Source organism: Pteropus alecto, unplaced genomic scaffold, assembly GCF_000325575.1.
Source record: "Pteropus alecto unplaced genomic scaffold, ASM32557v1 scaffold155, whole genome shotgun sequence".
NCBI lineage: Eukaryota > Metazoa > Chordata > Mammalia > Chiroptera > Pteropodidae > Pteropus > Pteropus alecto.
The window spans coordinates 7,569,608-7,591,632 of NW_006438113.1; the positions used below are offsets into that span (position 1 = coordinate 7,569,608).

At 48.0% G+C, this 22,025-nt stretch overlaps 1 protein-coding gene across 4 annotated transcripts in view; it reads left to right on the plus strand.

Moving 5' to 3' along the window:
• Window positions 1-22,025, plus strand: part of DLG5 (discs large MAGUK scaffold protein 5) — a 113,902-nt gene that overhangs the window by 69,353 nt on the left and 22,524 nt on the right. For all 4 annotated transcript variants that reach the window (XM_006915486.2, XM_015592267.1, XM_025049341.1 and 1 more), the window contains 14 exons: window positions 1,146-1,458; window positions 5,593-5,777; window positions 7,365-7,490; window positions 9,803-9,935; window positions 10,923-11,050; window positions 11,711-11,886; window positions 12,266-12,369; window positions 14,988-15,080; window positions 15,939-16,958; window positions 17,754-17,877; window positions 18,220-18,364; window positions 19,790-19,902; window positions 20,569-20,658; window positions 20,958-21,108. In XM_006915486.2, coding sequence (XP_006915548.1) covers window positions 1,146-1,458; window positions 5,593-5,777; window positions 7,365-7,490; window positions 9,803-9,935; window positions 10,923-11,050; window positions 11,711-11,886; window positions 12,266-12,369; window positions 14,988-15,080; window positions 15,939-16,958; window positions 17,754-17,877; window positions 18,220-18,364; window positions 19,790-19,902; window positions 20,569-20,658; window positions 20,958-21,108 — 2,901 coding nt within the window. The remainder of the gene's footprint in view (window positions 1-1,145; window positions 1,459-5,592; window positions 5,778-7,364; window positions 7,491-9,802; window positions 9,936-10,922; window positions 11,051-11,710; window positions 11,887-12,265; window positions 12,370-14,987; window positions 15,081-15,938; window positions 16,959-17,753; window positions 17,878-18,219; window positions 18,365-19,789; window positions 19,903-20,568; window positions 20,659-20,957; window positions 21,109-22,025) is intronic.

Here is a 22,025-nt window from a genome sequence, read left to right on the forward strand (position 1 = left end):
AAATGTATCTTTGTTGTCTAGCAGCCACTCTGGTCTGGGCTTGTGGTTATCTGCAAGGCTCCCCGCCACTTCCAGAGAGTTAAAATAGCACAGTAGATTGTGCTTTTTCAGTGTCTTGGGAGTTGTTCTTCCTCCTGTCTGAACAGCACAGTGTGTACTGCAGCCCTTCCTCCCGCGACGCTTTCAGACACTGGGAGACCAGCACCCCAGCCACTTACCTGTTGCTGATATGTGCTGACCATCCCGTTTCCGAAGTCTCCCATGGTCTCTTCCCCTTGTGTCAGTCACTCACCTAGCAAATAGGAAAGTTGATTGTTCTAGGCATTGTTTCTTCTAAAAGTTCATATTTTTATTAAGGCGTATAATCTGTAGGGATGTGTGCCGGGCCCTCCAACAGTATTTTGTAAGGCGTATTCTTGCAGAAAATACCACTTCCTTGGAGTGTTCATCAGTTTCATATGAAAAGTGTTCTCTGGACATAAAAAGGGTTGGGAATTGCCGGTTGCACCGTGGGACTTTTCAGCGCCTTCACTCTGGTACTGGGCTCTAGACTCTCCAAGATGGGACACAGAATGCATTGCTTTTCAAATTTAAATCATCAGAGAACACACTTTTTTTTTAAATGGAGCATTGTACGGGATTGGTGTTCTCAGGACCACACTTTCAGAAATGCGGCTCCAGAGCTGCAGCTCTGATTTGCAGGATTGCCTGCATGGAAGGTGCCTCCTGGCTTGGAAGGGCTGAACTGTGCTCTCATGCTAACCTGGTGACTATGGGCCAGTCATCTACTTTTTTTTATTGTTTGTATCTGTAAAACGAGATGGTTGGATTAAATGATCATTAAGGCCACTTTTATCTCTCATATGCTGTGATTCTAGCATTTTTTTTTTTTTTTTTTAAATAATGTAGCTTGACTGAGGAAGAAATGTGCTATTATTTCTAGTAGAACAGAGGGCATGACGTCCTCAGTTCAACTTCTGGTATTTTTAAAGGCTGAGAAAAATTCCAGGTCTAGGAGCACTGGTACTCTGTGACTTTTTGCTCTTGGGGATGTGGAGAATGACCTCATTGAAACTTCATGCTTGACTGTCCAGCATGTCTCTGTGCCTACCCCCCATCAAGTCCTGGCTGCCTTTCTCCCCCAGATTTGAGGCTATCCACCATGAGTTGAACAAGGCCACGGCCCAGAACAAGGACCTACAGTGGGAGATGGAGCTACTGCAGTCAGAGCTGACAGAGCTGAGGACCACGCAGGCAAAAACTGCCAAGGAGTCGGAAAAGTACAAGGAGGAGCGGGATGCAGTTTACAGCGAGTACAAGCTCATCATGAGCGAGCGCGACCAGGTTATCTCTGAGCTTGACAAGCTGCAGACTGAGGTGGAGCTGGCCGAGTCCAAGCTCAAGAGCAGCACGTCTGAGAAGAAGGCAGCCAGCGAAGAGATGGAGGCACTGCGACAGGTACGTGGCTGGGGTGCTGGTCTCCCAGCATCTGAAAGTGTCACGGGAGGAAGGGCTGCAGTACACATGGTGTCTGAACTAGCAGCTTCCTCCTGATTCAGAGCGAAGGGCTTCTTATCTTAGGCCTGCATGCCAGCTGGGTTATTGGACACTGCCCAGGTAACTGCCGAGTTCACTGCGCTCAATGCCCAGCTCTTGTCTAGGCTACAGAGACACAGGAGAGGTCTAGCCTTGGCCTCAGGCATCCACAGCTTACAGTGTAGGAAGAAAGTAAAATGACATGCCCAGACATACGTGTGTACCATGCATGGACACTGTCACACTCAAACCCATGGTTAAGTGATTATTGATCAGTCTTATGCTGAAAGTTAGCAAGTAACTCAAGGACTTGCTCATTAAGAAGCAAGATTCCAAAGCCATAGATACCCAGAGTCATAGACACCTTTGACCTTGTGAGTCTGAAAGAGTACCCTTAGGGCTCTTTCCTTCTAGTTTCCAAGGGGTCTGCTCTTTAAGGGGCAGCTGGGCTCTTGCCAGGACAATGGTATACTAAGCTGAGCCCACGGCTTGTCTACAGTCTTGCTTTCTCGGGGACATTCCTCCAGTGTCAGAGTCCTGGAATGTAGCATTGGAATTAGACCACTCAGCTTGACTCCTGAGTGATCAGTGCAGAGCCTCTGCTCCTTTCCTTCTGGCCCCTTGGCCTCATTGCTGACATCCCTTACTCCCAAGTGCAGGTGTGCCCTGCTGGCTCCCTGATTTAAGATTCCCTTCCCATCCCATCTGTGTTGTGGCTCTGTTTAAGTTGCTAAACTTGATCATGGCAGACTTTTTCCCCATTGAAATGCCTCTCCATTCTGCTTTTCTATGCAGGTCAGTTAGAATGCAGGCTTTAAAATTGGTCTATGAGAAGTGAAAAGCAAGGTGTTTAAGGTCGGGCAAATTATCAGGGAACGGTAGGCAGTGGATTGTTGCAGCCAGAGCTCCTCGGACCTAGCACAAGGCAGGGCTGATGCTGAGGGGTGGTTGGTGTCCTGTGAGTCTTCCTGTGGATAGTGACACCTCCTTATGCCCAGTGAGTGCTAGGGGCTGTGGTACTCAAGGTGCACAGGCCCTGCGTTTGGAGAATAGGCCATAGTCATGTGATTTCTCACCTTTCTTGGCCTTGGTTTCCTTATCTACAAAACAAATGATGATAGCATCTGCTTCATGGGTGTTTGTGATGATCACATGATTTAATATTGAGAATACAATTAGAATAATGCCTGCACAAAGTTGGAATAATTCATCTTTATTATTAAGGTGATTATTAGTACTCTGTGAAATTGTCCTTGCAGGCAAAAATGGGCCAGTTAATGGCAATTTCATACCAAGTGAGTGACATTGTTCCAGACTGTCAAGGTGAAAGCCATTGTGAAAAGGAGTATTTATTTGATGAAATTTCTAAAAGACTGTGATGAAGGAATTTTTAATAAGCAAAAATAATGTATTAGAACTTAGTAATTGTCCTAGAAAAGCCATCAGTTCATTTTCACACTCTGGCATCTGAGAGCTTAATAGTTGGGAAAATGTTATCAAATAAGAAAAACAAAATGAAGAGGAAAACTTCAAAAATGACTGAGTCAGTCCCTAAACTAGAAAATCAAAGACAATGTGTCAAGTACATAGGAGGTGAGCCTGTGATAGGACAGCGGCCTACATGGAAGAGTTTTGAAATGATAGAGGTTAATGCGTGCCCTTTGCAGGAATGTGGAAAGCACCGAGAAGTATGAACAACCAGACTTCCTCAGTGCTAGCATCCGGTGGCGGCTTGTCACCCTACTCCCAGCAGTCATGCATGCCCTTCAGCCTTCACAGGGGGCATTGGCTGGATGTCAAGTCTGCCTGTCAGCTGAGGCAGGAATCTTTTCTAGGCACTGATCCGAGTCAGCAGGCAGGAGAGGAGAATCCCTGCCCCGCTCCCCTCACCCCCCGCACCGCCACCTCACCCAACCCTGGCAGCTTCCAGAACTGAGACCCTCAGCTTTTCCTCTACTTTGTCTGGCTTCTCAGACAAGACCACTCCCCACCCAGCCAGAGTAGGCCAGGTTTGTGGCCTGGGCCATCCTGGCTCTGAGGGGGTGGAAGAGAGGTTCTTATCTCCCTATGGTCTGATGAGAACCCACTGGTGTGGGCTCTGCCCCTGCGCGGGGCTGAGTTACAGCCACAGGCTTTTATAAGTTGGCCTCATGCCTGAGCTGGGTGAGGGTCTCATGGAAACCAGCCCATCTCTTCCTTAGCCTATGGCCCCAAGGTCACCCAGGATGGGCAGAAGGAGATCATGGGTGGTGCTTTTGGATACTGAGATCTGAGTTGGGGGGCAGCATGTGTGGAGGAAGAAGCATTGGAGCAAGAGTCTGGCGACCTGGGATGTGTGTTAGGCTCCTCATTAATGGGTCGAAACTGGGGCAGTCACTTCATGGACCCTTAGGGCCTTCATTGGTATAATAAGGGGATCAGACAAAGGAACCTCATTTCTTCAATTCTGCCACCCGTTTTAAGATACCTCATTCTTCTCCCTTCTCAATAAAACTCAGCGTTGTAATTCCTATGTTTCTCTTAAGGAAACATCGCTTTGGGAGTGATTTCATTTTTGGAGACTAACAATGATGAGGACTCAGAGGGAGCGAAAAGAGAGATGGGGTAAAGGGTGGGGGCTGCCTAATTTCTCTGGTGGTGGCTTCATGTGTGTCTCCATCTCTGATCCTCAGCTTGAGATGGTTATCCAGGGCCAAATGGAAAGACCTTTCAGTGAAACCACATGTTAACATGTTTCAAATATGAAACTATTTTAATATAAAACACTGAGTGAAATACGAATTTAAGGAAATGTTAAATCAACTACTTATTATAATAAATTCTTGGAAGAATTAATAAACAAACACGCAACACTGCATAAAAGTGGGAAAAAAATCAAAACTGAAATAATTTGACTCAATCTTGGGAAATGTGAGGTCTGAGCAGAGAATACCACTCTGTCACTCTCGAGTTAATGTGTATTTTTTGTGCAGATTTTTTTGTAACTCCTTCTGAGTCTCTACGTGAGAGATGAGGGGGAGTTACAAGCTGATTGCACGTATTTTCCACTGTTTCCGTATCCCTGTCTCTTGGCTGAACTTCGGGGATCTTCTTAAACTTGTTTTAGCGGAAGCTGCGTCTCTGCTGTGGAGTGGGTGGAAGCGTTCTTGGTGTGTTTGTCTTCCTTCTTATCGCTAAGAGGTGGAGATTCCCAGTGCAGAGACAGCAGTATCTGCTCTTCTCATGTCTCCTGTGTGTTTTGCTTCTTCAGAAAGCCTTTGAGCTAGAGTAGGAGTTACTCTCGCAGTGGACACTGGCTTTGTCATTTATCATTTTCCCCATGTTTTTGAAGGATTATAGGGGCACAGAGGCACTTTCTATACAGATGCTTTTAAAAGTTTGAGTTGAAATTTTAATGGCACATGGAATGCTTTGGGGAGGAGGTGTCAAAATACAAATGCTTCAGATTTTAGCTTTTTAAACAAACCAGAATACATAGGACTTCACCAGCATAAATACTTATGCATATTCAGATTTAAAAATGACTCAGTATGCCAAAGCATAAAAACCAGAGTATAGAAACCAGTACTGCAAACACAGCAGGTTGGGAATGATCACCATCAGTGTCTGCACCCTTCCCTGCAGCCAGGCTTCTCATCATCATGTTTGGTCACGGGAGCTCTATAGAGAGATGTGGTGGCTCTGCAAGATATAAACCACATAAGTGGCAGGGCACATCCTAAAATAAGCCCTCTAGGGCAGGCCTTATACCTGGGCCACTGAGACCTTGGCCAAGGAGGCACTGGGGTTTCAGTCCAAGTTCTCTATGGGGTTGTGAGAGTTTAGACTGGACCCTAAACCGGCATCACTAGCTTTCCGAGCATGGCTATGGGGCACGTGGTCATTGAGGGTACAGGTACAGCCGGGGTGTGTTGGGCTGGGCTCTGGCTGGGATTCCAGTGTCTCCTTCTATCCAGCTCACGAGAGTTCAGCCTCAGCCATTACATTCATCACAGTGCATTTCTGGGCCAGAAGGCCCAGTAACCTCCCCCTCTGCTTGCCCTTCATCCCCATCAGATCAAAGACACAGTGACAATGGACGCCGGGAGAGCCAACAAGGAGGCTGAAATCCTTAGAAAGCAGTGCAAGGCTCTGTGCCAGGAGCTGAAGGAAGCCCTCCAGGAGGCGGATGTGGCCAAGTGCCGGCGGGACTGGGCCTTCCAGGAGCGGGACAAAATCGTAGCAGAGCGAGACAGCATCCGGTATGGTGCACCTGGGCTGCCGTGGGCTCTGGTCTCCCATGATGCACCGGGTTGGTGGGGTGGGCCAGAATTATTTGCTGTGTGTCCAGGTAAGGTTGGAATGACCTAGATTCTTCCCTTCTCACCCTATGTAATGCCTCTTCCTTGCTTCAGAGCATTAGAATTTTCCATTAAGTCTCTGTATCCCATTTCACTTCACCCTAGATGTCTAAGTATGCACTATCCAGTTGAGACCGCTGTGAAGTAGCATAAGAACAGGCTTTTTTCTTAGATGGTTTCTGAGAAACTGACATGTCAGAACTGTGTTTTTTCAGTCAGTAGTCATTGGGCACTGACCGTGTCAGGATCTTAGGTCCCTTGAGCAAGGAGACCCTGGGAGACAAATAGCTTCCAGGGCTCCCTGTGAGGGCCTGGCACTGTGGGCGCTGCGGGCAGCTTTGTCAGACAGGGCAGTGGAGAAGGGAGATGTATGAGCAGGGAATTCCAGGGCCATAGTCAGGGCTTTGATGGGAGCATGCAGGGCATGGGGAGTGGGAGGGGCAGGGAACAGATGGAGAGGTTTCCCTAGAGAGCATGGCATTTAAAGAAGAACTTAAGCATGATCGGGATTTTTCTAGGTGAAGAAGGGAGAAAGACACTGCTGCCTGAGGGAGCATCATGAGCAAAAGTACATGGTGTGCTCAGGGCAGGGCACGGCTGGAGCAGGTTGTGCACTTGGGGAGTCACTGGAGAGGCAGCTGACAGGGCTCCTAAGATTGTAAGGGCCTCGAAATGGAAGCCTGGGAGTGTAGACTGGACCATTAGTTGAAGTAGAGCCAAGAGAGGCCGTGGTGATGGGAGTGTTGGTGGTGAACAAGGACTTGGAATTTCTAAAAGATTCCCTTTTGGCTGTTTGGAGGAAAGACTGTGTCTGCCGGGCTAGTCAGAAGATGAGGTTTCAGGGTGGGGGTGGGTTTGGAGCCATGGGAAATACTGGCCCTCAGGGTCCATCTAGTGACAGGATGCAGTTTTGGAGGTGGCACAGAGCATAAACTCCCCTGCTCTCAGGTCGGCTATAGAATGGTTGAGGTGGTCCTGGGGTCCCAGAAGCCACATGTCCTTTGGTAGAGAGTTGTCAAGCCTGCACTTAGTACCTGCACAGAGCTCTGGGCTGCAGAGATGCGTGAGGCATGATTCCTGTCTGAGTAGGGAGCCTAGTCTGGTTGTGGGGTGCGAGATGGCTCTGGAAAGGCCTATATGTGGATAGTTATGAGGCATTTGCTAGGTGCTGGAGCACAAGGGCCTGCCAGGTGGGCTGGGGCGGGAGGGCGGTCATTAACTCTAGGCACATTAAGGGTGAAACATGGGACGAGCACTGGACATTCAGAACCCAGTGCTCGTTGCTCAGTAACTGTGGGAGTATCACTTCTCTCAGGTCCTCAGTGTCACCTCTGTCCCTCAATGGGGTTGGCCTTGGTGGTTTCACCCCCAGACTCAAGCACTCCTGTGCATTGGGGGGCACGGCAGCCACCTGGGATGTTCACTACAGGCTGTGAGTCCTCCAACCCTTGCCCTTCACTGTGACCTTGCCCTTTGCCTCCTCTGTAGGACACTCTGCGACAACCTGAGGCGGGAGCGGGACCGGGCAGTGAGCGAGCTGGCTGAGGCTCTGCGAAGCCTGGATGACACTCGCAAGCAGAAGAATGACGTCAGCCGGGAGCTTAAGGAGCTCAAGTATGCTGGAGTGGGCGCCTGCTGGGCTGAGCTTGTTCCTGGGAGTGAGGTGCCCCCTCTCCTCTCAGGGCAAGGCTACTCCATGTACGGGCCTGGCCATCTGTCCCTTCTTTCTGTCTTACTTAGTCAGTCTATAGAATGGGTCCAAATACTGCTCCCATTTTGAGAGTTAACTAGAAATTCTTAGATTAGCACAGAAGATGGTAGCGTCTGTTTGGTGAGCACGTGGAGGAGGGCAGGCATCGTGTGCAAAGGCACATAGAAAGGAAGGTCTTGCTCCCAGGCAGTCCACTTGGGGACAGGCAAGCATGCATTGTCCATTCCTTCATTCCTTCCCTCCCTCATTCATTCACCAACTCAACAAGAATTTATCTCATGCCTGCTCTTGGGGCAAGGCACAGGGAGCAAGCTGACCAGGTCCCTGCGCTGTGAGGATCACAGCGTACAAGAGGAGACAGACCATAGTCAGGTCCATCAGATCGACAAATACATAAATGAGCAAAATAAGGCAGTTGTGACCACCACTAAGCAGTCCGTCCGCTGGATATTTGGATGCCCATTTGGAAGAGACAGCACTGCTCCCAGGAGTGTCATTTAAGACTTGGTGACTCTGAGCAGTAGATTGAAAATACAAAGATCAAAGTTTATAAAGGAGAAATTGGCAGAGCCCAGTAGCCATCACTGTGGGCTAGAATCATATTCTAGTTGAGGAGCAGTGGCTCTCTGTCCAGTCTAGGAACTTCCCAAGCTGATAGAGTGGTGAGGGGTAGTGAGAAGCCCCTGAGTGTGAGTGTGCAAGCCTTCCTCACTCAAGTGATGTCTTTCAGAAGGGAGTGCAGCTTCCCTTTCCTCCTCATTCACTACTATAGAACGTAAGACAAACAGCTTCATTTATTAAATAAAACCCAGGACCTCTGGGACTTGAGTGCTCTAAAGAAAATCTCAGGGGTTAAGAGGCAAAGTGACAGTCTCTCTCCAGGGACCCACCTTGGGTCTAGCAAAAGTGATGGAATCAAATTAAAGTACAGCGTGGACCCCCTGGGGCTTGAGTTTAGGAGGAGGTTTTGCATTTTAATTGAGCTGGAGTTGCCTAGACTAAGAAAGTCAGGTTCGTTGGTTTGCACAGCACATTTGTATTTGCACCTCCTCTCTGCTAAGTTCTCTAACTGATGGGGTGCTGGTGAGGGAGTTTGTACTGCTTCCCAGGAAGCCCCCAGGCTGCAGAAGCAAGTGAGTGAGAGATGAGATGAGTGCAGTGAGCATTAAATGCAGAGCCTCAGGCTGCACAGGGGTGGGAGTCCACGAAAGAGGTTTTGGAGCTCTGCCACAGAGGCTGAGTAGCATTCTAGAGCCCGCCTGTGAGAGCACAGGCCAGATAAAGGAGTGGGTGCATGTCCACTTGTGCAGGAAACAAAAGTAGGTCGTGAGTGTGCCAGGAGTCTAATGGGCAGTGCTGCGGAATTGGAAGGTGGTCTGGGCCCAAGTTTCTGAGTCTTTTTTCATCCTTTTCACTGGATTTTTCTGAGAGCTTAAGTTTTTTATTTTGATCAAGTCCAATTTATTGGTTTTTTTATTTTTAATTTTTAATGGATTGTGTTATGTCTAAGAACCCTTAACCTAGCCCTAGATCTCAAAGATCTTCTCCTGTATATTCTTCCTTAAGGTTTGATAGTTTTATTTTTTGCATTTAAATCTGTGATACATTTTGAGTTAATTTTTATATGGTGTTCGGGTTGAGATTTTTTTTTTTTGCCATGGATTTCCAGCTGCTCCCTCATCAATACCGTCCTTTCTCTATTGAATTACTGTTGCATCTTTTGTACTTACTGGGGCTATTTCTGAATCCTTTATTCTGTTTCATTCATCTGTGTGTCTTTCTGGCAGTTCTACTCAGTCCTGAGTACTATAATTGTATAAAAAGTCTTCAGATCGAGTAGAGTAGTTCCTCCCACTTAATTCTTCATTTTCAAAATTGTTTCAGCTATTCTAATTCCTTTGCCTTTCTCTATAAATTTTAGAATAGTCTTGTCTGTGTCTACAAAGTCTTACTGGAATTTCCATAAGAATTGCTTTAAACCTCTAGATAAATGTGAGAAGAATTTCTGAGTCTTTTTTAAAAGGCCACTATGAAACCTGCTGATATCCAAGAAACCTTGACCCAACACTCTGGATTTATTGGGAAGCGGGCGTGAAGCATGAGGGGAAGGGAGCCCCAGAGCTTTCATGAGGCATCTGCCTGGTTTCCAAGCTATGACTTGGGCGGGATATTTCGCCTCCAAAAGGGCCATTGCCATGGCTCTCTTTGTTCACAGGGAGCAGATGGAATCTCAGTTGGAAAAGGAGGCCCGGTTTCGGCAACTGATGGCCCACAGCTCCCACGACTCTGCCATTGATACAGATTCCATGGAGTGGGAAACGGAAGTTGTAGAGTTTGAGAGGGAGACGGTAAGCTAGCTTTCTGTCTTTTTCTCCCTGCCCTCCTGACCTGTAGATTTTGGATGTGGGGGGAGAGGAGGGCCCTTTGCTGTGTCCCCCAATTTCATGGCTACTAGCTTGGAGGTTCGACTTTTCCTCCCAGGGTGTGACTGCATCCTTTCCCTGTACTTGTCCAAGCTGGGTTGTAGCAGGTTGGTCTCCTGTGTCACATGGCGGGTGCGGGCAGAGTGCAAGGAAGGCAGAGGGAAAAGCAGAGCTTTCGGGGGTGAGGACATGTGTCTGCATTGGCTAAGAGAGGCAAATTGTAGCTACTCATAGGCTGCATCCTGGGGACTGAGTACCCTGCCAATCATGATGAAGGGACAGTCCCCATATTGGAGTGAGTGGCTTGGGGTTTGAGAGCCAAATGTTATCACTGCTTTGTAAAGTGTGTTGCTACACATATAGAAGCAACCTAAATGCCCATCAATAGACAATTGGATAAAGAAATTATGGTTCATATATATATAATGGAATATTACTCAGCCATTAAAAAAATGAAATCCTACCATTTGCAATGACATGGATGGACTTAGAGGTTATTATGCTGAGTGAAATAAGTCAGACACAGGAAGATAAATACCATATGATTTCACTTATATGCGGAATCTAAGAAACAAAAAGAACAAACTAATCAAAAACAGACTCACAAATATAGTGGACAATTTGGTGACGGACAGAGGGGAAGGGAGTTGGGGGGCTGGGAGAATGGGGTGAAGGGTCAAAGAAGTACAAATTAGTAGTTGATAGTTGGTCATGGGGATGCGGGTAGCATGGCATAGGGAATGCAGTTAGCATTAATATGATGGCCAGGTGGAGAACCAGGGGGTATCATTTTATGAACGATGTAGATGTCTAACCAATGTACTGTATACTTGAAACTAATTAATTTAAAATAAATACACTTTTAAAAAATCCCAGGAAAGAAAAGTGTTGCTGCTATTGCTGTTTTGACAGGAGGACATTGACTTGAAGGCACTGGGGTTCGATATGGCAGAAGGTGTGAATGAGCCTTGTTTGCCGGGAGACTGCGGCATATTTGTCACTAAGGTGGACAAAGGAAGCATTGCAGACGGCCGTTTACGGTAAGAGTTAAGGAGGCCCAGGCTCTGGAGGGAAATGGGACCCTCCGACCCAATGACAGCTAGGTGGCGGTTTGTTGAATGCACCCCAGGATCTGAGGGACTGTCTGTCTGAGGCCCGCAGGCTCATCTGCTAATGCTAACGTTGTTCTTTAAGGCCACTCTCTGATTAGCAGTTGCCTCTGAATCTGAGCTTTCTTCAGTCACCATGTGCTGCCTTTCTCATCTCTGGGTAGGAAAGGGCTCAGGCGGTATGTGTGAGAGTGTAAAATGTGCATTGCTTACTCATTCCATGAAATAGTAATGATGATAAAATAGTGCTTACTATTTGCTAAGTACTGGCTTACGTACTTTAATAAAATTAATTTATGAATCTTTACAGTCCTTTGAGGTAGGTACCTTCCCCATTTTACAGATGAAGACACTGAGGCCCAGGGGGCTAGGCCACACAGCTAATAAGTGGTAGAGCCAAGATTTGAACCCAGGCAGTCTAGCTCCTGTATCTGAGTTTAACCATTTGACTCTCCTAAAAGAGGAAATGTTTTGAATGTGTATGTGGGGAACCTGTTTTCTGGCATTCAGCTTCCCACATGGGGGCGTGGTGGGGCTGCCCATTGGTCCCAAGACCTGCATGGACACCAGCCTGTCTCTGCCCCTCCTTAGGGTCAATGACTGGCTGCTGAGAATCAACGATGTGGACCTCATCAACAAGGACAAGAAGCAGGCCATCAAGGCTCTCCTCAATGGGGAGGGGGCCATCAACATGGTCGTGCGGCGGAGGAAGTCCCTGGGTGGGAAGGTGGTCACACCCCTGCATATCAACCTGAGTGGACAGAAAGGTAGTAGCCAGCAGAAGTGGGCAGAGTGCCTCAGATGGCAGAATGTCTCTTTCTTGTGCAGAGGGATGTGTGTGTTTTCAGGTGCACCTCATTCCCAGGGATGAGGTGTTGATGCCGCTTAAATGCAGCCATGTGCTTCATTGGCGGGGGACCGTCTGGGTCCTGGCTCTTGCTTGTCTCTGAGTGATTCACCAGTCCAGACGTGACCGAGCCCCAGGGTGGTCTATCCTGGATGGGGTGCTAGGATGGATAGGTCGCAGTTTGCCAGCATCTCCTTTATAAGAGCATCTCCCAAAAATGAGGTTGGACAACCAGAGGGCCATGCTGCCTGGGCAGGGGTTAACTGGGGACGATCTGTGGTGTTCCCTGTGGTTCACAGACAGTGGCATCAGTCTGGAGAATGGAGTGTATGCTGCTGCCGTGGTGCCCGGAAGCCCGGCTGCCAAAGAGGGGTCCCTCGCCGTGGGAGACAGGATTGTGGCGGTAAGCCTCACAGAGCTGGGCTGTCTACTACGTGTAGGCAGTTAGATTATATTTGGGAGTTTCGAATAAGAAGTAATGAACAGAGTTTTATATTCACCTTGTTCTTTAAATGCGAACATTTAAATGTGATTTTTTTTTTCTTCTGGTAGTATATTTATGTTTACTGTAGAAAATTAAGAAGTAGAGAAAAAGTTTAGGAAGGAAATAGGAACTTGTCTTTTTGCTACCACCTATAGATAACCTTTATTAATATTTTTAATGTATTTCTATGCAGCCTTTATTCTACATATGAATGTATAGTTAGGTCAGTTTTTTATTTTAAATAGATATCTATATGTGACTTTTTAAAAATCTTTTTTACTAAACATTATATCCATTTATTTTTAAATTTCTTTTTTATTACCAAAGTAATCCTGCTTCTAGAATAATCTCTGCCGCCATTTGGAAGATGTACTCCCAGCCAGACCATAAGTGCTCATACAAATCCATATTCACAGATAATAGGTTTCTGGGATTTTTTTTTTGCTTTTTAAAATACAATAATGGAATCATTTTCTATTATTATACAATTTGCATTCTACATTGCAGATAGTTTTCCAAGTTTATCCTCATTTTCATCCACTTCTGTTGTTTGATTAGCTGTGGTTTAAATTATGCCCTGATTGATAGACATAAAAGTTGTTTTCAGTTCTGCAATTGCTAACAGCCCCACCATGGACTTCATTGGTGTGTGTGCACAGCCACTTTGGGGATATTTCACAGCATCCCTGGTGATCAAACCCCTGACATGCTGTGAGATTGCTGAGTCATAGGGCATGCACATTTAATGCTTATAAGTAACTTTCTAAAATTGAAGGCATACACATTTTCATGACACACACTTAAAATTCCAGTTGTGCAAAAGGCACAGAGACAGTAACTCTTCTCTAGTTCTAGACTCCCCACCTGTTATTTCCCACCTAGATGACAACCATTGTTAACAATTTATGGTGTTTTCTTCCACAAATGTTCAAAACATGTCTATCTCCCACTTTTTAAAAACCCAGATGGGATCATAATATACTCAGCTGTTAACCTTGTTATTATTTTTAACAGCGTGCCCTGGGGTCCTTCCATGTTCATGCCTAGGTCATTTCAGTAACTGCGTGTTCCTAGCAGCAGCAGCACAGGCTGTTAACCAGCCCCCTCGATGGACAGTTAGGGCATCTTTGCCTTTACAAGTAGTGTTTCATGGCCACTGCTACCTCCCTCCGTGGGGCTGTGGGAGTGTGCCACAGGGGAACATTTCTGGGTTGGGGGAATTGCTGGATCAGATGAGCTTTTAACATTTGATATGTACTTACCCTTGTGTCCCCAAAAGGTTGTGGCCTTTCAGTCCCACCTGCAGTATGTGGAGGAGCTCATTGCTTCAAATCTTTTTCAGATTTGGGGGCCACCAGACTTTAAAAGCATGATGGCCATTGTGAAAATTTTCAAGATATGGAAAAATTATGAAGAAAAAACAACCAAATTGATCCACCACTCCAAACTAATCCATCTGCATATATAGTTAACTTTTGATCTTGAAATAATTACAGAAATAATTTTAATTCAGTTATAATATTAAAAATAGATAAAGTTGCAAAGATAATATAGGGAAGTGCTATGTACCCTTCACCCAATTTCCCCTAATGGTTACATCTTACATAACTATAATATCAAAACCAGGCAGTTGACATTGGTACAATATGTGTGTTTAGTTCTATGTCATTTTATCATGGTTAGGTAACCAAAAAAATAAAAAGTCAAGATATAGGACTGTTCTACCACTGCGATCTCCCTTGTGTTACCCCTTTATAGTAACACCCACATCTTATTCCTCCTCATCCATAACCCCTGGCAACTAATTTGTTCTCTATCTCCACAATTTTGTCATCTCAAGAATATTATAAAAGTAGTCATATAGCACGTGACCTTCTGAGATTGGCTTTTCCGCTCAGTGTGGTGTTGTGAAACTTATCACGTGGTTTGATATATGGATAGTGTGTTTCTTCTCATTGTGGGATACTGTTCCATGGTATGGGTGCAGCCTGGTCTAACCATCCACCTGTTGCACATATACTTTTTAGAAGACTGGAGCACATTTGAGTGAGATATGGACAGAGATTCAGGCATAAGCAGTTGTGATGGGTCTTTGTGAGCAATGACGATACTGCATCTCACATGTTACTTTATAGTTTAAAAAGGACTTTCACAACATGATCTCGTTTTCTGTCTCTTCTCGCCCCTGGGGGACAGACGTGTTCATCTTCCAATTTGTGTATGAAGGAGTTCTGAGTCTTGGTCCAGCATCATGCAGCAAGAAGCAGCAGGAAAGGGCTATTACCCCAGGGCCCTTGGTGTTCTGGTCCCTGTCAGACAAGTACCTTCTCCTAGAGTGATTTTAAGGCTGTGTATTTCGTTTGCTTTAGAAGCCTTGCCTGGATTCCTTAGGTCTTACTGGGGAGAGTCTTTCTTTCCCTTGCCAACTCTAGACTTGGGCACCTTACAGAACCAGGCCCACTGCCCAACATGGGTTGCCAGGCAGGCAGAGCCCCTTTCCTGGTGGCAGGCCTCATGGGTTCTCTGTCTGGCCCTAGATCAATGGCATTGCACTGGACAACAAATCTCTGAATGAGTGTGAATCTCTGCTGCGTAGCTGCCAGGACTCCCTGACTCTCTCCCTCCTCAAGGTAAGGCCCTGCCTCATCTTGTCCCTGCTCTTCTGCCTGTGGGGCATGATAAAGTACATGATAAAGACATTTGGGGTGAAATGTCTTATTTGTAACTTTCAAATGTGCTGCAATATTGGTAGATTATAGACAATTTGGTAAAATATTGTTGAATTTTAATGGTGGGTTTATGGACGTTCATTGTACTTTTCTATCAACTTTTCTACATAGTTGAAAAGATTGATAACAGAATGTTAGAGAAAGTAGGCCCATCCACTTAATTAAGAGACATTTTAAAAAATTATTTGAAAATTACTAGACTTTTTCGGGGAGCAGTTTTAGGTTTATGGAAAAGTTGAGCTAGTACAGAGTTCTCACATTCCTCCCCTTTACTCCCTGCTTTTTCTGTTATCAACATCTTTTATTAGTGGGGTTCATTTGTTAAAATTGAGCCAATATTAATACATTATTATTAACTAAAGTCCATAGTTTATATGAGGATTGACTCTTGGTGTTGTATATTCTGTGGGTTTGGATACATGTATAATGACATATACCTACCGTTATAGTATCATACAGAATGGTTTCACTATAATAAAAACCCTGCGTTTCACCTGTTCATCCCTTTCTCTCTCTCTCTCTGCCCTTCCCTGGAAACAATTGATTTTTTTACTGTCTCCATTGTTTTGACTTTTCTAGAGTGTCATACAGTAGGAATCATGTAATACATAGCCTTTTCAGATTGGCTTCTATCTTAGTAATATGCGTTTAAGTTTCTCCATGTCTTTTCATGGCTTGGTAGCTCATTTCTTTTTATCGCTGAATAGGTTCTGCGGCCTTTCCCGCTCTCTTTCTCACTCCTCTGCATTCCTTGCTTAGGTGTTCCCACAGAGCTCCTCATGGAGTGGCCAGAACATCTTTGAAAACATCAAGGACTCTGATAAGATGTTGAGTTTCCGAGCCCATGGCACGGAGGTCCACGCTCAGAATAAACGTAACTTGATGCAGCACAACAACTCCACGCAGACGGACATCTTCTACGCAGATAGGCTGGAGGACAGGAAGGAGCAGGGGCACCCAGGAGGCAGCAGCTCTTTCTTGCACAAGCCGTTCCCTGTGGCGCCTTTCCCAGTCTCCCCCCAGGCCTGTCCCAGCGCCTCTGAGCGTAGCCTGAGCTCCTTCCGTTCAGATGGCTCTGGGGAGCGTGGCTATGGACTGTTGGATGTGCGTAGCCGGCGACCATTGCTTCCCTTCGAGACTGAGGCAGGCCCCTGTGGGGCAACAGAGGCCCCTCTGGATAAGGATGAGCCCGAGAGCTCTAACAGTGGCGGGACCTGGCCCAAGGCTGTGCTCAGCTCCACCGCAGGGCCTGAGAAGCTCTCTGTTTACAAGAAGCCAAAGCAAAGAAAGTCTATCTTTGACCCTAACACTTTCAAACGTCCCCAGACACCCCCCAAAATAGACTACCTGCTCCCAGGCCCTGGCCCTGCTCATTCCCCCCAGCCCTCCAAGAGGGCAGGGCCTCTGACACCCCCCAAACCTCCCAAGAGAAGTGACTCCATTAAGTTCCAGCACAGGCTGGAAACCAGCTCTGAGTCAGAGGCTACTTTGGTGGGCAGCTCCCCATCCACCAGCCCCCCGAGCGCCCTGCCCCCTGACGTGGACCCTGGGGAACCCATGCATGCCTCGCCCCCCCGCAAGGCTAGGGTCCGCATTGCTTCCAGCTATTACCCTGAAGCAGATGGAGACTCCTCCTACCTGCCCGCCAAGAAGTCCTGTGATGAGGACCTCACCTCCCAGAAGATGGACGAGCTGGGTCAGAAACGCCGCCGGCCAAAGTCTGCCCCTAGCTTCCGGCCCAAGCTCACGCCGGTGGTGATTCCTGCTCACTTCCAAGAGGTAGAGCCAACTCTGTGGTGAGGGGTGTGGGGTTGGAGGGGTAGTTGGCTGTGAGAACGTCCCAAGTAGCTCTACACCAGTGTCACCAGGCTCGGACTTGGCCCTGGCTTCTTTGCCTTCGCTCTCAATACCTACCTGAGGAAAGGGAGAGGGGTAGCAGGTGGATGCCAGTGAGAAGCAGCCCTCCTTAGGAGACTGGAGAGTAATGTGGGGTGTGCATGTTACTGGGAATATGATGCCAAGAGAGAAACACATTCTTGGGCATAGCGTTTGATTTGCTTATTCAACAAGAAGCCTTTGAACTTGTACAACGAAAACTTGTGACATAGACTTGCCTTTAAATTTTTGAGAGAAGACAGCAGCTGTGAATCTTTTAGCCAGCAGCAGGACAGGCCCGCTTGTTATTGTGGGTGCTGTCGTCATTTCTGGAAGGGAGAGATTGCTGTGAGCAGAACAGTTCATGCTGCTCTCTGTAGACAGAGAGCTTCACACAGCTCTATAAGTTGTGCAGTTATTATATATGTTTCTGAGGCACACATGTGGTCCACCTTCTACATATGTAATCTTTATTTATTTGAAAAAAGTTTCTCTGTGGTTTTCTTCTGGAGTATTTTTGAAAGAAGTTCTTCCCTTCCAGATGTGTAAGGCAACTTACACATGAATGAGTAATGACCTCTCCCAACTGTCACTCTTTGTGACCAAGTGGGAGGAGGTAGTGTGTAAAGGACAGAAGTCCTACAAACACCTGCGCATTTCCCTGCTTCCAGCCACACCCTCTTTCCTTTGGTTCTGCAGGAGCAGAAGTGTGTCCCGGCCAGTGGAGATCTCTCCCCAGAGCTCCAGGAGTGGTCTCCTTACTCGCCGGGGCACTCCAGCCGGCACAGCAACCCCCCACTCTACCACAACAGGGCATCTGTGGGTGAGTCAGCTGGGCAGGGCCGGGAGGAGGAGGGTCACTGTGGTCCCCACAGGGCTGCCCAGCCCCAGGGGGAGCGGAAGCAGTCAATTCAAGGAGGGGCTCTATATCTTCAGCCCAGAGGTCCAAAGAGCTGGCAATTGCGGCCCTGTCTGGGGTGATGTTTAGTCTTGTGCCAGTGACATTTCTTAGCTTTGCAGAATGCTTTCTCCCCATACGAGCCCGGGAAAGAGGAAGCATGAAGACAGCTCTCCCACTTTATAGATAGAGAAAGGCTACAATCTTGCATGGGTCTGGGGCTGGCTGGAGACTTTGGGGCGACTGTTTTCATCCGCTCATTTCTAGGCACTGTTCCCCGGAGTCTGGCCCCGAGCACCACTGTGAGCTCCATCCTGAGGAACCCCATCTACACCGTGCGTAGCCACAGGGTTGGCCCTTGCAGCTCTCCGCCTGTCCCCAGAGAGACTGGCCCTCAGAGTTTGCATCCCAGGTATGTGAAGTCACCCCACAGCTCCTTGCACCCCAGCCACCCAAGCCCACCTGGACATAAAACCACTGGTACAAAAAAGTTCCTTGTGTACAGAGAAGCTTCTTGCCTACCTGGGTTAGGGGCTGGTGTGACCAGCCCTGGAACCCACGGGAAAGTGAACTTTAAGGGTACTCTCTTGATTCGCCAACATGGGGCTTGAAAAGGTATTTAAATGAAGATAATAGTGATCATAGTCAATGCTTCAGTGCTCATGTACCAGGCACTGTGCTCAGACCTTTGTAATCACCACAGCAACCTTAGAAGTTAAGGACTGTTATTGTCTTTGTTTTATAGATGAGCAAACTGAGCCTTAGAAAGCGAGTGGATTGGCTCAAGATCGCTCTTATTCATTCAATCATTTGACAAGTTTTTATTGAGCATCCACTACGTGCCATATACTGTTCTGTTTCCTAAGGGGATACAGTGGAGAACTAAATAGACAAGTTTCTTCTCATCTGTTGTTTGTGTGCACGTGTGGGAGGCAGACAGAAGAGAGTAAGCACAGTGATACCAGGTGGTGCTGAAAACCGTAAAACAAGAAGCAGGTGAAGAGTTAGATTGGTGGGGAGGGCCTCCTGGTGTGTGGGATGCTGCTGTGTCCACAAGGCTAAGAAGAGGCCAGCTGCACAAGACCTGGGGTGGAGTCTCCAGGAAGGAGTGCTGTCGGTGCTATAGCCCATGCACCTGGGAACAGTGTGGAGGGCTCTTGGGACAGAGTAGGAAGAGCTTGGCAAAGGTATGGTGAGTCAGAAGACAAGCCCAGGGCACAAATCCTGCAGGATCTTCAGCCATAATGCAGAGTTTGGGTTTTATTGTGAATACAGTGGAGACTTTTTCAAGACCAGAGGGTTTTAGGCAGGGAAGAGACGTAGTCTCAAGTAGCTAGAAGAGGACACTGTTGGGCCTGACTGCAGGCCACCTGATGTGGGTGATGCCTGGGCTCTCTGCCCTTCGATTTTCTAAGCACATTCTGAGTGAGGCTCGCAGTTCCCTCTCCAAGGTCCTCAGTGTCCCTGTAGCCTTTCGCTGCCTACCCTGGAAGAGAGGCTCCAACTCCCTGGCCTGGCTCAGGATTCAGAGCCTCTGTTTTCCCTGTAGAAGCCCTTTCTCCAGTGAACCCGAGCCTGGCTGAGGCTGAAGCGATGTGCCGTTCTTGCTCCATTTGTGTGGCCCTCTCTACCACATACAGGGCCCTTGGTAGATGTTCCCTCTGGGCATAGCTTCGGGTAGGCCGCTGTCCTCAGATGACAGCCAGTGGCTTTTGGGCCTCCCTTCTGCTGGCCCAGCAAGGCCTTGGTCCTGGCCTGTCACTCGTGTTTGTGTTTCTCCCTCGTGGTTGCATTTCGTCCTCCTCCCATGCCCCTCACCTGTCTGGTTCTCTCGCAGTGTCCAGCACCAGGGGCGCCTGAGCCTAGACCTGAGCCATAGGGCCTGCAGCGACTACTCTGAGATGAGAGCCTCCCACGGATCCAACTCACTGCCTTCCAGTGCCCGCCTTGGTAACTGCACTACTAGAACCTTCTCACTAGTGCAGCCTTTTTTACATCTCTGCATCCTCATGCCCAGACCTCCTGGTGGCCTGCCCACATGGTCCCCTGCCCTGCCGGGGCTGAGGTCAGCTCCGCACTACATGCAGAGCAATTTCCTTTGGCCTTCTTCTGTGTCTCTTCAGCTTTCTCTAGTGGCCAGGTGGTTGTTCGCCGTGGCCCCTTGGCCTAGGAGGCCTGTTGCTTGTCCCTGAGCTTGTCGGTCATTCTAGGGGGCTCCGCATTGCTGTTCACTTATAGGAAATGCAGCCCAGAGCACATTCTAGCATTTGCCTCGTAACAAGACTCTGGTGGCGCTGCTTCCAGCCTTGTGAGAGATGATGAGCAGCTGCCTCTGTCACTTGGGTTACTGTCCCCATTCCAGGGCTAAAAGTGAGATATATGTGATCCTATTCTGGAGCAATCTGGGCCTGCACAATTTATTCAAATACTGGGTGTTAAATATATGCTTTTCTTGCCTGTTCTACATTTAGGCCCCCTCGGGGATAAATGGTAGGTCCCTGCTTTGCATTTTGTCATACTGTGTATCTTTCTTGACCAGTAAAGTAGTGGTGAGGGAGTGGCAGGGGGGCATGTTTAATCACAGGCCTAAAGTTGTGTCCCTTTATGGAACCATAGGGTCTTCAAGCAACTTGCAGTTCAAGGCAGAACGCATTAAAATCCCATCAACGCCAAGATATCCCCGTTCTATCATGGGCTCTGACAGAGGTGAGAACTCAGCACTCCCTTCTCTGCCTCATCTCTCACTGTCCTCACGGTGGAATGTCTGGGCACAGCCTAAGCTGCCTCATCATCTCAGCCTCAGTAAACACTGGTTGCGTTCAGCTTCGGGCCTAGTGATGGGGGGATAAAAAGGCCGTACAGAGCCCAGCATCTGAGTTCAAGGCCATGTGATGTGGCCGCAGTGTGGGGCTGTGTGTCTGGATCATGTCTCTCTCTGGGTCTTGGCTGCTGGAGAACTGAGATGAAAGGTTGCGGCCCGCATTACCCCACACCTCTTTTGGCAGGTTCGTTGTCGCATTCTGAATGCAGCACACCTCCACAGTCACCCCTCAACATCGACACCTTCTCCTCTTGTAGCCAGTCCCAGACCTCAGCCTCCACGTTGCCTAGAATTGCTGTCAACCCCGTGGCCCTCGGGGAACGGAGAAAGGACAGGTGAGTGTGACTTAGGCATCTGGACTGGGCACAGCTGTGGACGGTGCATCTCCACAGTGGGCCAGGACTTGGTCAAGGGAAGGGGCTTGTTGGTAGAAGCAGCAGGAGTTAGAGAGTTCCCATTGAGTTGATCCCAGGCAAAGCCACTCTGCTTTAAGTCACCTAGCATTCACTGTCTGTTTCCCCAGCAGTCTGTCTTCTCAGCCGCAGCATGTCCTCTTTGTTTTTCCATGTCAGTAAATCCTGATTTATGTTATTCATAATGGCTTCATGGCTTCCATCGTATGGCTATTATGATTTAGTTACCTGCTCCTTTATTGAGACAGATGCACTGTTCGGAGGTAGAACAGAGGAAAGGGTATTCATTCAGTGGGGAATGAGGAGCCGCAGACCAGAAAGTAGCTCTGCTACGCCTGTGGGCTGACTTGGGGTGGCAGCCTGCCCGAGGCTCTGGGCCTCAATGTTATCCTAGGCTGGGGCATGAGGATGGTGTTGGGGTGACTGCTCACTAAGGGCTCTTAAACTCTAAATCGCCTGGTGCCCTAATGCATGTTAAGTCTCATAGTGACAGAAGGTGCAGGCCAGGGACTGATGCATTTGAGCTGGAGGGTCAAGGAAGGCATTGCAGAGTGGGTGAGTTTGGGAAGGGAGAATGCTTTGGAGGGCGGGAGAGGAGAAGCAACAAGTCAAGAAGTATTTTGGTCTCAGCATCCCCAGACAACTGGGCCCTGGGCAATGGAGACACACATTGAGGCCCACTGAGCTTGAGAGACTTGTTCCTCTAGGTGGCAGGGTGGGGTGTTTCAGGGCCTGACATCTGCTTGCTGGCACTCTCGTCCTTTGCCAGGTGGACCCACCCCCACTGATGTGCTTTGGAGGGCAGCCCAAGGAGATGGCACACCTATTGGGCCTCCCTC